Here is a 15,299-nt window from a genome sequence, read left to right as displayed (position 1 = left end):
GAAGATGGGCAAATTATGGCTATGAAGGGATGCACATGGTCAGCAACAATACTCAAATAGGCTGTGGCATTTAAGTGATGATTGATTGGTATAAATGGGCCCAAAGTGTGCCAAGAAAACATTCCCCACACCATTACACCACCTCCACCATGAGAAGGTATACAGGTGTTCCTAATAAAGTGTTCAGTGAGTGTATACCAGAGTAAGTGTGTCATATAACATCTCACAATTAAGTATTTAACACTGGATCATGCATCAGTAGCAGCACAGCTCAGTTTGAGGCAGGATCAGCATATGAACAGTTGTACATGTGGATATTTCATGTAAGTAGTTTGCTAAAGGGGAGAGAAAAGTCTACAGCTTGATCAGCAACATTGGCCACTAACACTGAAAAACACAATGTCTCCCTATGGTTAGCTGATTGGAACTCTGCTGATTTACCGTGAATGGAATTGGCCATGTCAGAATGCTCATACAGCGACCTATTTAGTAGCCATTTTCAGTATGTAAGATTAGAATGTTTTGCAGTAGTCTGTGAAATGTACCGAACTTGAGTATGTATAAAAGGCCAGGACGTCATAAAAGATTTGCCTTTCCATGTAGTATGAATTCACTACACACTATTCAGGAAATCCTTTCCGATTTTACTCCCACAATTCAGAAAATCTGAATTCAAAACAGAGCAAGTAAGGGTAGTAGCGAAATTCGACCAATTACCATGAGCAACATTCAGCTACAGAGACTTTCTCAGCATGAATAAGGTGTAGTATGTTGTAATATGTATGTATAATTTTTTCTAAGTAGTATGGTTACTGGTTAGTATGTAGTAGATATGTTTAGTAGGCAGTATGAGCTTTCGGACATGGCTGTACCCTCCCTCAACCCTTTGCTTTGCTCTGCTCTGCTCTACTCTACTCCAGTGTGAGTGCGCAAATGCTAACATTTGTACGTGTTTCCGCATGTAATTTGACGTTATCACGTCGTTCTGGTTAAATGATACTCATGGGAAATGTAGTGCAAGTATTGATATACTTACCTTAGTAATGTCAAGAAGCCACAAATTAAATACAATGTTTTTTGAAAGCATTATTATTTTTAAGTATCGGTATACCATTTATGACAACACCATGACTACTAAACAAAACATCAATCTAGTAGGTATATGTTGGGCCAGTCTAGTTCAGAATTTACGGTAGTAGACGCACTCCACCAGCTGACCTGTCTTATTTTCTCTAGCATACTGGTACTGTGGTAGTGGAGTGGACAGTTTTTAAAATAAATTGCACTAATCGGTAGAATACAATGTCTGCAATAATCAGGAAGATAATCAACACAACAAAAGCTCCAGGAGCTATTGGTCCATACAGGTAGGTGGTGCAGAACCATTTCATTGCACTGTTATGCACGTGTTGAACTTCAGGATGCTAATGTCTGGTGTGTGCTAGAGTGCTGTGTTTACACATTCAAACAATGAACTTAGATAATTTAAACTGAAACCCCAACAAGATAATGTGCTAAAACGCAGTACCAGGAGACCAATCACAGCTCATGCTTTGCATTGTTTCTGTCTTATGAAAGATGGATTTGTTCTCCATAGTTTTTTAGTAAGTTTTACCGAATAGTTGTGGGAGGTTGAGCGCTGCGCCGCTGTAAGCTGCATTTAGGGTCAAAGTACGAGTTTTTGTCTGATGTCCGAGGCGAGTTTTTGACCTGTACAGAGCAAGCATGTATTGTTTCTCAGTTTAACCACTAAGGGGCAGTAGAGCATCGGTTAGGGATATCAAACTAATGTGTTCTGGATCACAATCATCTTTTAGCTCCTTTCAGATAAGTAGGGTTTAAATACTCAATATCTCAAATAACTGCCACTGTTGACTTGAGACATACCACATCAATTGCCCTGTGTTATATTTAGTCAGTGTTTCTTACATTTCCAGCCAGGCCGTGGTAGTTGACCGCACCATGTACGTCTCAGGCCAGCTGGGGATGGACCCCTCCTCTGGCCAGCTGGTGGATGGAGTGCAGGCCCAAACCAAACAGGTGATCTTTAGAAACCTCCTCTCTGTCTCAGCCACACCACAAGACATGGCACGCGGACATCCATCCAGTTCCCCCTGTTTTAGATCATTGCAACACCGCCTGTCTATAGTTGGATGTGGTTCAGTGTGGTATCTATGCTACACACATGAATCTGCATTGCTGATTTGTTGCTTCCTGTATTTATAATTAGTGCAAACTTAACTTTTTTGTAAACATGTTCTATGAAATGGTGAATGTCTGTCAGATATCTCATGCACTTGTAACCTTGATAACCCTGAACAATCTTCCTATCTTAATATCAAACAGGCTCTTGTAAATATGGGTGAAATCCTAAAAGCTGGAGGGTGTGGATATGAGAATGGTAAGAATTCAATTATGGAAATATTTAATACAGATGATCATTTTAAACCTGAGCTGGCAAAACAATCCATTTCCTGTTTTATTTTCCAGTTGTCAAAACCACTGTACTTTTGGCTGACATGAATGATTTCACCAATGTCAACGATGTTTACAAACAATGTAAGTACATACATAATTACAAACTGCATATTATTCTACATATTTGTATCTTGCACTTCAGACAGTATCCATAGGGTGTCACTATTGCGTAAGGGACTGAATATATACACTCAGTACTAGGCGGATGTGACTTTTTGTGTATGTGGCACTTCTGTTGAATAACCTTGAGCTGTTCACATCACAGTGACTAGTTCAGTCAGCACACAAATACAAAATTAAAGTCCCTTACTTAAACTGCTTATTGCAGTAACGATTACGAATAACGATTCGCTTTTTAAAACATTGTTATGTTTAAACATTGTGTATACACTACTGTGGGCATCAGCTATACTGTAGGTTTTCATGGCACATAACTTGGTGTACCCTGGCACTGGGAGACAGACCCCTGTTGAAAAGATAAGCCATGATGCAGGGTGAAACTCGAGCTGGTATAGGCTAAAGCCCTCCTCCAGGCCCACCTCCTGTACTGAAGCACATCATGGCTCTTTTCTGGGCTCAGGCTAACAAAGAACTGCTCGTGTGCTGAACAGATATCCCTCTATTAGTGATCAATCAGCACTCTATAACAATAAGTAATCATGTAGCTACCCACATTGTACGTCTGAATGTCCACGCTAGCTGGTGTATGCAGTGGGTAAGGCATGTGCTGAGGTCATTCACTCTGTAAATAAAGAGAACACATGCAGTACTGGTCGATGATCCACCTATACACATGTTGAATGTACAGTACAGAGACACTCCCACTTGGCAAATGTAGACCCACTGGTTTGGGTGTATAGTATAATGCACTTCACTCACCATCCCTCCAATGCAGAAATACCCAGATGAAAAGTTCAGCTTGTTAACTATGTCATACTAAAAGCTCATATAGATTTTCACTGCCAGTGTGAAACAGTTTCAACATTGTTTTGTGCAACCCTTACTGTATGTAACCGTGTGCATGCTCTTTCTAGTTTTCTGCAGCAACTTCCCAGCCAGAGCTGCTTACCAGGTTGCGGCTTTGCCCAGAGTGAGTATCTGTTGCCTTTTCATCGTATGTGATAGTTTAAGTTATTTTGTGACAATTAAATACTGACAGCAAAAGCCTATTTATACAGTTATGGTAAATGCAAGCTCACTGCCACTTCCTCTCCTCGACTTCTCTTTTACGCTGATAGGGTGGACTTGTGGAGATTGAAGCTGTTGCTGTGTTGGGCCCTCTTACGGATGCCTCTTCTTGATGTACACAACAATGAGAAAACAGGAAATAACTTAATCTTATAACCTTGTAATCACAATGCCTTTGCAAGTCAGGAATCAGATGATGTTCCAAAGAAACTGAATAATCTAATATCCTGTTTATTTGACTTTCTATCTTCAAGTTAATTGTATAGATATGACCAGAGCCCTACTGTCTATCAAGTGTTCTGAATATGACATTATATAAGATGGCAATTGTTGCAGGGTAACATTGTGTGGTTGGGTAAGGCTGTGCTTGCTTGCCATGGTGCTGCAGTGTGCCTGCTTGGCCCACTGCACTTTCACTACACTCATTACCATTAATGAGCAGTGTTTGGAGCCTGTCTCCAGACAACAACAGTGCGTTTTATATTCCCCCGACTCACATTTCAGCCACAATTACATGGCAGGATATGTCTGAAAAGTACTCGTTTTCTGTATCAAGTTTCCCCTTTCACTCTTCTCCCTGACTGCTTTCAGTCAAACCCAGCAACTGTCCTCTTCCTTCCTATGGAATTATAATTATGGAATTATTCTATGGAACAATAAATATGGAGGAATCATGTTTTTGACTGTAATGAACATATACTTGCAGAACACATTATGCATGCATGAGGAAATGTAGGTGTGTCTACCTGACAGAGCTATTTGTGCACTGTGACGTGTGGGTGTATTGCCCATTGTTCTGCCTCAGTCTCAGGCCAGCCCTTCCCCAAACTCCAACCTCCATCTCTTCCCATTAAGACCAGTCCATATATTAGTAAGCAAAGCTTTATTTATACTGTACACTAAAAATGTAGTGCGTAATACACAAAGCTCAGAATGAATATATTACAGAAGAATGGCCACTTTTCAGGTCTTGTATAGAAAATAAAAACATCAACACACTTGATCCCAATGCCCGTCACGCCTACTGTACCAAAATCAGATGACTTTCCAGTAACATTACAGTCTCTGACAGGGTATGCAGAGCCATTGTTAAATTCAGGGGTAGGTTTAATCAGTAATCCCTATGAAATGTCAGATAGTTGTTACTCCAAAGCTGCTCTTCTCGATGGACCAGACACTTCTGGAATGCATATGACACCAGAACCGTATTGGATTAGAACAGCCTTTATTCTGTGTTACACCCTGATGGGGTATTTAAAGGTTCAGGAGCTGGAGAGTGCATGCTCCTGGTTCAGGAGTGTGTTTGTGTCTGAGAATAACAATGTATATTCCACGGCAAAGAGCTAAAAGATGAGGGATGGTGGATATCAAGCCAGCAACAGGTCATTAAACATGATAAATCAATTGCTTACATACTGTGACAACATAGAATCCTAAATCCTGAACTTTTCAATGGCTCAACATACCATCATCGTTCGCAATCTACATTTAGTACATTTCCTCTGCATAGATGACTCTGCAAAAATACTAATTCACTTTCATTCATGATTCTTTGTGTAGTGAAATATTCAAACAACCAAAGGTGATATGGAAAATAAGTACTAACGTGCATGCAACATACAGTAGCTCTTATCAACATTACACTGTACACTCCAGGTCTATTGTTAAGCCCTTAGTATTTCCATAACCTATTTGTTAAATAAACGTATTTGAATTGGATTCAACATTAGCAGGATTTAGAAAAATATGCAAAAAGCAAGAGGGTTTCAGTAGATCTATCTGCTATATCCCCATGGTTGAGCACGAGAGTGCGCACATTTTCCATTCACAGTTGTTATATGTTTGGCTTGTATTCCTTATAAGAGCAGCTAGTTATTAAGTAGTTATGGATTTTATATGTAACATTTTCACACGAAGCTGTTCAACACAATGTTGACTCTACATTGACGTTAAAAGTGTCAATGTGGTCTCTGAACCTGGAGTTCACAGTTTTGCTAAATAGTAGTGCATCATTTTGCTTCACCTGTCAGAGTCTGAGATCTCTCTCTCTCTCTTGAAAGCACATGTGGCTTGAGGCACGTCTTAGTTCTAATTAACAATGCCTGTATCACAAGTGAGAAGGATTATATTTACAAATGTAGGGAAAAAGTGACCCCTCTTCCTTTACAGGATATTAAGGCACCATGGTGTAAGACTAACAGTAATATGGATTTAGCTGGTCTGCATCTGGGTATATGCGAGTGTGTACAGTAGATGTGTGTTTGTTGTTTTCCAGTAGCCTTTTCACTTGAATCTTTGGGTTTGTGCATTATTTCCACCGATCATCTCTGTGAGGAAACAGAGGTTTGTCCAAAGTAGATTCTGGTTCCTTTCCACTTGCCACTGAAAGACAAGACATTTTTTGGTTAAGAAGTATACAGACTAAATGATACTGATCTCTTAAACTAGTACTAAATGATCTAATTGAAGGACATTCGGCTTTAATGCGTCATCAGCATCCAGTCTTGAATATTTCAAATAACTGGAGGTTCAATCTACATATTTTTGTCCATCTACCAATTGTCCCCAGTGTTTACTGTTTACAATGCAAGTGTCCTTTCTAGGGATCATATTAGGGTTGAATCTTACCAGGGGCTTCAGTTTGTGGGTCTTCTTAGTCCTCTTTTTCGGCATTCTTAGTTGCAGCTTCCAGTGCTACCTCTGCCGCTGCCACCACTGTCTCCACCGAACTCCCTAGAAACAGCACACACACACACACACACACACACACACACATAGGAAATCAGGCATTCATGTGTAAAGTGCCTTGTGTGACATTCCACCACTGAAGGGGGTCTAATGGTGACACTGGTTGAGTGATGATGGACCATTATCTTTTTTAAAACAAAGAAGAGTCAACATTCCTGATACCAGAACATCTTGTTTAGTAGGGCCAGTTTAGTGAGTCTTCCTCAAACATACACTCACTGAGCACCTAATTAGGAGCACCTGTACACCTTCTCATGGTGGAGGTGGTGTAATGGTGTGGGGAATGTTTTTTTGGCACACTTTGGGCTTGTTAATACCAAATCAATCATTGCTTGAATGCCACAGCCAGTTTGAGTATTGTTGTATTGCTGACCATATGCATCCCTTCATGGCCACAATTTACCCATCTTCTAATGGCTACTTCCAGCATGATAATGCACCATGTCACAAAGCAAAAAGTTGAAAGTGCACCTGAAAAATCTGCAGGAATTGCGTGATGCAATCATGTCATCATGGACCAGAATCTCAAAGGAATGTTTCCAACACCTTGTGGAATCAATGCCACAAAGAATTGAGGCTGTTTTGAGAGCAAAGGGAGGCCCTACCCAGTATTAGTATAGTGTTCCTAATAAAGCGTTAGGTGAATGTACATGTAGGCTATAGGGTGTGGGACATGCACACACAGCACACACCACAGAGGGAAGGCTGCTCGTGTTATGCAACGCCTCCCAGCCCTGCACGTGCTGCCTGAAGGGGCCTCTCTGCCCAAAAAGTACAGTATGTTCTTTCTGGGTTTGAAGAGCACATATACAGCGTGAATCACAGAAGTCTCTCCAGCACACTTTCTAAGACTGATTTATCAATAATGACAATTACTAACATATTCTATTAATTATACATTTATAATTTGTATACCATTAACGCTTACATTGAAAACATACGATTTAAAGACAAAATTAAATATAATTTCATAACATGACAATATACTATTCATCTCCATTTTAGTAGGTAAAAAAAAAAAAACTTCTGAGAATTTCAAATGTGTTTCAAACTTTGTGTTTTGAATGGGTACCTAGCTAACCATATCCTGAACCAGGGAATTACATTCCTAAGTAATGTAAGGGACATCTACACATGTCACATGTAAAATGCAGTGGTTATCTTTGCCCTCTTTAAAATGTGTGGGGGTGGGGTGTTCCATGCTTCTAAATGTCATTGTAAAGATTCCATTGTAACTTTACAGATTCATGGTGTTCTGGCATCTCTTGAACAGGGCAGTGATAAGATCCTCTCAACCATTCCATTACAAGGTCTACGTGATCTATACAGAGAAGTGGACACACTACTCGCATCACGGGGGACAAAAGACTTGATTCTCTCTGGCACTCTCCATGGCCATGTTGAAATGTACAGTTCACTTGACATGCATTTGCATTGGAGCTGAAAGCAAGGGCATTTACATTGGTTATGTAATTCAAGGCAACAGTGCTTAAGCTGATCTGGGGTAGTTCACAGAGCACAATAAGTGAGAGATGTGTGACTGGGGCTGTTGTGTTAACAAGGCCTCAGGAAGAAGTGACACACTCAAGAACGGCCTTTTGTCATTCTGGGGCTGCATTGTTTTACACTGCATTATTTGTTCAGCTCTCTGTGAAAACAATATCCATCCTGTTTATCTGTAAAGCTGCCTGGACCTATCAAAAGAGTGCTTTGAAAGTATACAAGGAATTATTCATTAAAAGAAGAGCTGAATGGTTCAATAGTTAACCATGAACATTTTTTACACCACTAAGTGTGGTGGATACTGCTCTTAGCAACCAGCTCATGAGGCCATAAAAGCCTTGGGGGGTGTCTTTGTGAAATTAGATCTTCTATGTCAAACTAGTTCTCCTACCTATAGACCCATACACACAGCCATCTTAACAAAATATAGACTAGGCATTCTGACAGCCTTTATAAGTCTGACATGAGTAAATATATGCAGGCCTGTTTGCAGTTTACTGATTAAGGCCATTCAATTGTGTTTTCCTTATCTCACCGCTTGTTTGCACATGTTCAATCTCCTCACAGCTAATGCATGTTTGTGGAGATGTCTTAGCTATTTCAGCCTGTGGCAGGGGTGGACTCCCCAGCCTCCCTCATACTGTGAGCCTGATCAGGCAGGTTAATACATGGCACTGGGCACACCCCACTTACATGTGGTAAGACAGGTGATTCAGGAAACCAATGAGTCCAACTGATTGAATACATGAGGTAGAACAGAGGTAGATTCCTGTCATACAGCCATAACCTGTTTGTGTTGACTCATATTAAATATGTGACCACACTACATTGCAATGGATCCAAAAGTCCCAAAAGAATAATTAAAAAGTGAAAATGTTAAGAGTGACTCTCTGTGACACTATTTTGGAAACGTGGCACATTAAGAGGTAGTCATTTCATTAAAGTGTCCATTTTATGCTGATTAGAATGAGCAAAGTGTTGGTTTTAAGGAGGAGGCCTCATGACAGTGCATACCTTCAGCCTGGACCACTGGGGCAGCCACAGGGACAGGGGCTGCTGGTGAGGGTTCTGGGACCTCGACAGGGGCTGGTGCTGGTGCTGGTGCTGGTGCTGGTGCTGGGGCTGGGGCTGCGCTCTCTACTGCAGGCTCTGGGACTGGTACAGGCTCAGGGGCAGCGGGTGCTGCTGCAGGGGCCTCTACACTCTCCACTGCCACACTAGAGGCTGCTGCTGCCTCTGCTGCGGGTTCAGCCTCCTTCACAGGCACCTCAGCAGCCAGTTCAGTTGTGGGGGCCACTTCTGAGACGCTGGGTGCTGCCTCCACTGGAGCGGTCTCGACAGGGGCAGGGGTTTCTTTGGTCTCCTCCACCACAGCCTGGGGTACAGCTGGGGTCTCCACTACTGCAATAGGAGCTGCCTCTGAGGTTGGCACCTCTGGGACAGTTTCAGCTACAACGGCTGCCTCAGCACTGACTGCCACCTCAGGGGCGGAAGCCTCAACTGGAGCAGCAGCTTCTACAGGGGCAGCCACCTCCACCGGAGCAGCCACCTCCACCGGGGCAGCCACCTCCACCGGGGCAGCCACCTCCACCGGAGCAGCCACCTCCACCGGGGCAGCCACCTCCACCGGAGCAGCCACTTCCACCGGAGCAGCCACTTCCACCGGAGCAGCCACTTCCACCGGGGCAGCCACTTCCACCGGGGCAGCCACCTCTACCGGGGCAGCCACCTCCACCGGAGCAGCCACCTCCACCGGGGCAGCCACCTCCACCGGGGCAGCCACCTCCACCGGAGCAGCCACTTCCACCGGGGCAGCCACCTCCACCAGGGCAGCCACCACCTCCTCAGTCACCACCACCTCTGCAGGAGCCGACACCTCTGTAGGGGCCTCAGCCACCACCTTTTCTACAGGGGCCACCACTTCTACTGGAGCTACAGCTTCTATAACAGCCACAGCCTCTAAAGGAACCTCTGGTGGTGCGGTATCAGCAGTAGCCTCTATGGTGGGTGCAGGTTCAGGCTCAGGTTCTGGTTCGGTGACGGCCAGAAGGTCTTCACCACATCCTAGGCTCTCTTCAGCCTCCTGGGCCATGGATATAGGCTCCTCATCACACCCCCCTGGGAGGAAGTCGTCCGGTAGGGCGCTCTGGACCGGCAGCTGCATCTGGTCTGCAATGGTCTCTGTGTCTTCTGCAATAATGCCATTTCTGACCACTGTAATAACACAGAAATAAACATATGTTAAAGATCATTCAAACATAAAATAGTGTTCTGATAAAATAAGATAGATCAGAATGACTGTAAATCCCCAATAAAGTTCCACCATTGTGTTTTAAGTAATCAAATAAATGGCAAGAGACATTTTTTCTGAAGAAAAAAAAAATCACTAGTTTTTAGTGAGGGATTTGGAAGGCTTGAAGGCTAAATTTCACATGTAAACGATGATTGATCACAGATTTGCCTTGTCTCTCCTGGTGATAACTAATGTGGTTGCTATGTGGTTGTTAAAACAACCTCAAATAAGTCAAGGCAATGGTTTCTAAAACATTACAATACCCTGTAAAGCATGTCTAGAGCCACAGGTGATGTATTACCAGCTAACACAAATAGGCTTATCATACAGAGACAAGGAACCTAAAGCTCAGTTAAGGAAAGCACAAGAGTGATTTACTGCATATGCATCTAAAACATACAATGGGTAAGCTATGCATCACAAGACATACATCTCCCTTTAATAACGGAGCCAAGACCTGCAACAATGTGTACAAAAATATGTTACAAAGCAGGGGGCTGGTATACAATTAAACCATGCATGCATACTGCTGACCGATGCTTATGTAAAGGAAAAATGTAACAATAAATCCATTACATGCTGAGATTGAACCAGTCCAGAGAAGGACTATACAGTAGGTCACATAAGCTTCTTTATAGTCAATTAACTGAATTTCCCCCCAATGGAAAATATTATGTAAGTGTCAAAGGATTAAAATCCAACTGCAGGAATCTTATCATTTATTTCAACTGGCAAATAAGCCATTTTACTGTTTAGGATGCCAGGTCAGCAATGTAAATGTACCATTTGTTCAGTTTGGCTAACATGTCATTTAAACATTTGCTGTTATTGTGCCATTTCATTTCACTTTGTATGCAAATACTTGTTGAGTATCCTGGAGTTTTCAACTGAATGTTTTGGATTATTCAATGAACGCAAAACACGGTAAGTCTGATTTCTTTAAACTTTTCTTTCACACTTATTTATTTTACTTTCACACATCATTCATATTATATGTATTAAATTTGCAGTCTCTCTCTTTTGACTGTTCTGAAAAGCAATTATTTTCATTTGAATTTGTTTCGAAGCTACTAGTCTAAATCAAAGAGCCTCATGTCTCATAACCTGTGCCTGCGCCTCCATTTCAGAAGGTTTATTACAGATTCCCAATAAAAGATTGAGTTCCTTCCTGTGACTTCTAGGGGCATATTTCTGTGTAGATCCAATAACAACATAATGAGAACACACAGCTTCCTGAGATCACTGGAAGCCCATGGTTGGAATAATAATAGAAATATAATTCTATGGGAATAACTGCCAAGCAAAAACATTTAAAAAGAGGATTTTACTAGATTGTTAACAAAATAGCTTCTATTAATGTATGCTACAGTAACTTATAGTATAGGCCACTATATGTTTATAGAACCTAATGGTATATCCATATATTTATGTATGAACTAAATAGAAATACACCTTGTTAAAACTTGGTTAGACTGGGCAGTGAGGGAAATCAAAAATGAGATGATGGGGGGAAAAAAAAAAAAAAAAAAAAACATCCTTCATTTCCGTGGCTGAGAAAGAATGTGAATTATTGAAACCTGCATTTGTCTTAGCCCTGGAGACAAGGCACACACACTGGATTTATGTTGGTCTGGTTCTGTTGTTCCAGAACCTCTTAAGCCAACATTGGCCTTTAAAGACAGACACTGATCAGCCCTTAGGTATGAAACTAGTAACGAGTAATGCCACAAATTAAGTGGTGACATTCAGGTACAGTATCTGCACACCTGGGAAAACCAACCAAACATATGGGCTCTGCAGAGCACAATAGATCAGGACGTCTACTAAAAGAGACTGATCACCACTTTCTCATTAGTTTACACATGTCACTGTTAACATCCCGACATAAACAATAAGCATTGCTCATGCATGACATAAACCAAATGATCGAATTAACCAATGGTCTCTAGCTTGACGCACCAGCTTCCTGACTTTATTGGACCGTTGGAGCACTCAAAAGGCCAGGGAGCAATGACTGGAAAGGAATGTGATGGGCTAGCACAAAATATGAAAGTGGGGCAATGGAAGGAAAGCAACAGAGACGCATTAACACATTCAAATCTTTCCTCAATAGACTAGAGTAGGCTGAGTTATGAGGTGATGGGAGAATATTTATGAACTACTCTCATAAGGTTGCACTGTAGTAGAGTAGTTATGCAGGATGTCTGTATGTTACATAATATGATGTGGTGGTGGAGAAAGACAGCGCAGCAAAAATGCTGGGTTGGTGTAACTTCTTTAGGGGGAGGGGGTCATTAGGGAACACCTGGGTCAAATTACACTTCTCACGTGGCTGAGCAAGAGCTGAGTAAAACTGTTCAAAAGAATGTTGTAGTTGTGTGAGGGGAACATTTTTTGACAAAGGGAACAGACTGTACACATCTGATTCAGAAAGATCAACACCATTCACAAAGCTTGACATTGCTCTTTTTAAAAGATGATCACTTATTCAAGTTCTTACGTTTAACACATGTACGTTTTCAGTTTACAATCAACAATCCTTGCATCTCTTGCAGCTTACACAGATAGGAAAGCTGTTGTCTGTAACTGATGGAGCCTTGAGGGTCAGGCGAGACAGAGCCTCTCTTAGCATGGATGACTCGTGTGTCAACATGATTAGCAGCCAAAGATGACAGAGATCCCAGTCAAAACAGTGCCTGGCCAGAGCTGGGGGTTGGGGGGATGGGACCACTGTCATCTTGGATGGCATACAGCTGGTAGTGAGAGGCCACTCTATACCACCACTACCACCCTGTGCCATATTTACAGGGCAGCAAGCATGGCACAATCGCTCTTGTCATAGTGACGTAAACCCCTGGAACCAGAGAGAGCATCTCCAGGTGACCTGGCTCTGAAATACCCTGGCACAGACAGCCCCAAGCCCCATCTATGATCCACAGTGCCAGCACTGCACCAGTAATGGTAACAGAGGGACTTGTCTCTTATCCTAGTTCTCCAGATCCTTTCAAATGTCTGAAATGCAAAGTAGCCAGATGTTCCCAAAGGGACTTTCCCATCTGATGTAAATCTGATCATTTTCATTTAGAAAGTATCTCACATAAGCCAAGCAAAGTTAACCCCAATGTATAGTGCTGCACCTACTGTAGTCCTGTGTGCAAGTCAGAGTTGTATATAGTGAGGGGAATGTTCACACGCTAAATTTACATCAAAACAATCTGTGTGTAACCCTAACCCAAATGGCCAGAGAGTACACAATGTACATTAAATGATTACATAATCCCCTCAGCTGTGCCTGGCATGAAGAAGCCATGTGGCAGGGCCCATGAATGGACAATATGGCCTGTGTGTGTCAGGCTTCTCAGTGGGCAGCTCCAGGCCTAGAACACAGGCCAACATGCAAAGCTAAACAAATGGTCCCCAGTACATTTACATGCCATACTGATTTACAAAAGAAAGTGAAGGCTTCGCTGTGCTATCAATGGAATGTTGGTATGGCTCAGGGCTTTTTCCAAGAGACATCACACTACAGTCTCTCTCTCCACCCCACCCCCCTCTCTCTAACGTTGCCCTTGTATCTATTGTTTGAGAGAGTTGCAATCTCCAAAGACATGAGATATGTTGTGTACTAGTTTAGGGACTCAGAACACATAGCTTTGGAAAGGCATATGAAAAACAATCTGATCCATTCTAATACTGAAACTGGTAACTTTTGAGGTAACTTTTAACTTTCACAGAAAACCTGATTCACCAGCCTAACAAAGAAAAATAACACATCACATCATCATAGCCAGATTTCATTCCAATCAACATAAAAAATTATGTTCAAGCTCAGGTCTGATTTGGGATATGCTATGTATGCTGTGCCAGGGCAAACAGGTTGGGTCAGAACCCTGCCCTCAGGGTGAAGATGTACTCATTGGACACACACCCAAAGTGCTTTCAAAAAACAACTTGATCCGAGCTGCATGAGCTCGAACCAACAGCACAAAAGAAAAGTTTACTGTCTCTGTCCTGTTTTACTTTACTTACTGATAAATAAGTCACAAAATGCATTGGCTGGAGTTGGTTAATAGATTAGATAAACACATTACATAGTCTACAGTACAATATTATCCATGTAAATTAGTGATGCACAATAGCTGAGTAATCACTTGCAAGTGATGAGGTTTTCTTGTAATCACAAACAATAGGAGAAAGGAACGGATTTGAGAAGAGGAATATGCCAAAACAGCAAAACTCAACCCCCCACCCCCTATGAAAACATCATTTTCAATAGTTTTTACATAAGAACATGTAGCACAACATCAATTATTGGCATTACACAAAATTACCCTACAGGGTTAAAAGTTGTTCAAGGGCAAAAAATGACTTTGGATACATCTTTGCTAAAAGTTTTTTTTTTTTAAATGTGTCTACTCACCAAATGTATCTCCATTGCTCTCCTCTGGTTTTGTACCTGGTCTCTTTTCTTGATCAACAGTTTGTGTGCTGGAGGAGGAACACCCCATTGTGAAGAGAGCAGTTATGAAGAGATGGTTGAAAACTTGGGAGACAATACAGAGGTTAACAAATGCCCGATGCTCTGTTAACACACACAGAGAGTGGTTAGTGAAAACATGAACAACTCTTCGGTTTCTATGAGTAGCTGGGCACCATTATCTCCCCTTGTCTGTTTGTTTATGCATGGCCTGTCGCCCTCATGCCCTAGACAACGAACTGTTGTGAACAGTAACCACACATACAGACTGACTGGATGAAATGAAGACCCTCAGCCACGAACTCTCTTTACATTACTTTGTAGGAAGGAGCATGCGTGTCCAACTCCTCCCCCTCCTTCCTTTCCTAAAGGACTCCGCTCACTCAAGAAGATCCACCTGGTGGTCATATTTGACATTATTCTGGAAACGCAAAAGAGTACAGTTTCTCTGTAAAGTGCTGTTCAATTCAATGCATTCTACGTTTTACATATACGCCGGAATACATAGTTGAATCTTGGAAATAGTAGTTGCCATAAATTATGTTTTTTTTTCAGCTAAGGGTTAGACAATCAACATATATCTTTCTTGTTGTCAAACATTTCCGACATTAT

At 41.9% G+C, this 15,299-nt stretch overlaps 2 protein-coding genes across 2 annotated transcripts; one reads left to right on the top strand and one right to left on the bottom strand.

Moving 5' to 3' along the window:
- The first annotated feature begins 1,225 nt into the window (after positions 1-1,225).
- Positions 1,226-4,279, top strand: LOC310810474 (2-iminobutanoate/2-iminopropanoate deaminase-like). The gene is made up of 6 exons (XM_083678245.1): positions 1,226-1,367; positions 1,938-2,040; positions 2,347-2,401; positions 2,491-2,559; positions 3,513-3,568; positions 3,717-4,279. Exons 1-6 carry the CDS (start codon positions 1,303-1,305, stop codon positions 3,777-3,779), a joined length of 411 nt encoding a protein of 136 aa, XP_083534371.1. The 5' UTR covers positions 1,226-1,302; the 3' UTR covers positions 3,780-4,279.
- Positions 4,280-4,534: 255 nt separating this feature from the next.
- LOC310810511 (uncharacterized protein) lies at positions 4,535-14,983 on the bottom strand. Its single transcript, XM_083678303.1, has 4 exons — positions 14,631-14,983; positions 8,932-10,131; positions 6,295-6,399; positions 4,535-6,048 (listed from the first exon to the last, which is right to left on the bottom strand). Exons 1-3 carry the CDS (start codon positions 14,716-14,718, stop codon positions 6,320-6,322), a joined length of 1,368 nt encoding a protein of 455 aa, XP_083534429.1. The 5' UTR covers positions 14,719-14,983; the 3' UTR covers positions 4,535-6,048; positions 6,295-6,319.
- Between the last annotated feature and the right edge of the window lie 316 nt (positions 14,984-15,299).

This window comes from Argentina silus, assembly GCF_951799395.1.
Source record: "Argentina silus genome assembly, chromosome: 10".
Classification (NCBI taxonomy): Eukaryota; Metazoa; Chordata; class Actinopteri; order Argentiniformes; family Argentinidae; genus Argentina; species Argentina silus.
The sequence above is the reverse complement of the archived record's forward strand: the minus strand, read 5'-3'. Positions and strand labels throughout refer to the sequence as shown.

What these genes read in the sequence shown, in the direction of transcription:
- LOC310810511 (XM_083678303.1), bottom strand. Translation starts at nt 14,718, where the DNA reads ATGGGGTGTTCCTCCTCCAGCACACAAACTGTTGATCAAGAAAAGAGA. An exon ending in GAGCAATGGAGATACATTTG is followed by an intron (nt 10,132 to 14,630) that starts GTGAGTAGACAC and finishes GTGTTATTACAG; the next exon opens with TGGTCAGAAATGGCATTATT. An exon ending in CCCAGTGGTCCAGGCTGAAG is followed by an intron (nt 6,400 to 8,931) that starts GTATGCACTGTC and finishes TGCTGTTTCTAG; the next exon opens with GGAGTTCGGTGGAGACAGTG.
- LOC310810474 (XM_083678245.1), top strand. Translation starts at nt 1,303, where the DNA reads ATGTCTGCAATAATCAGGAAGATAATCAACACAACAAAAGCTCCAGGA. An exon ending in GGAGCTATTGGTCCATACAG is followed by an intron (nt 1,368 to 1,937) that starts GTAGGTGGTGCA and finishes TTACATTTCCAG; the next exon opens with CCAGGCCGTGGTAGTTGACC. An exon ending in CAACGATGTTTACAAACAAT is followed by an intron (nt 2,560 to 3,512) that starts GTAAGTACATAC and finishes TGCTCTTTCTAG; the next exon opens with TTTTCTGCAGCAACTTCCCA.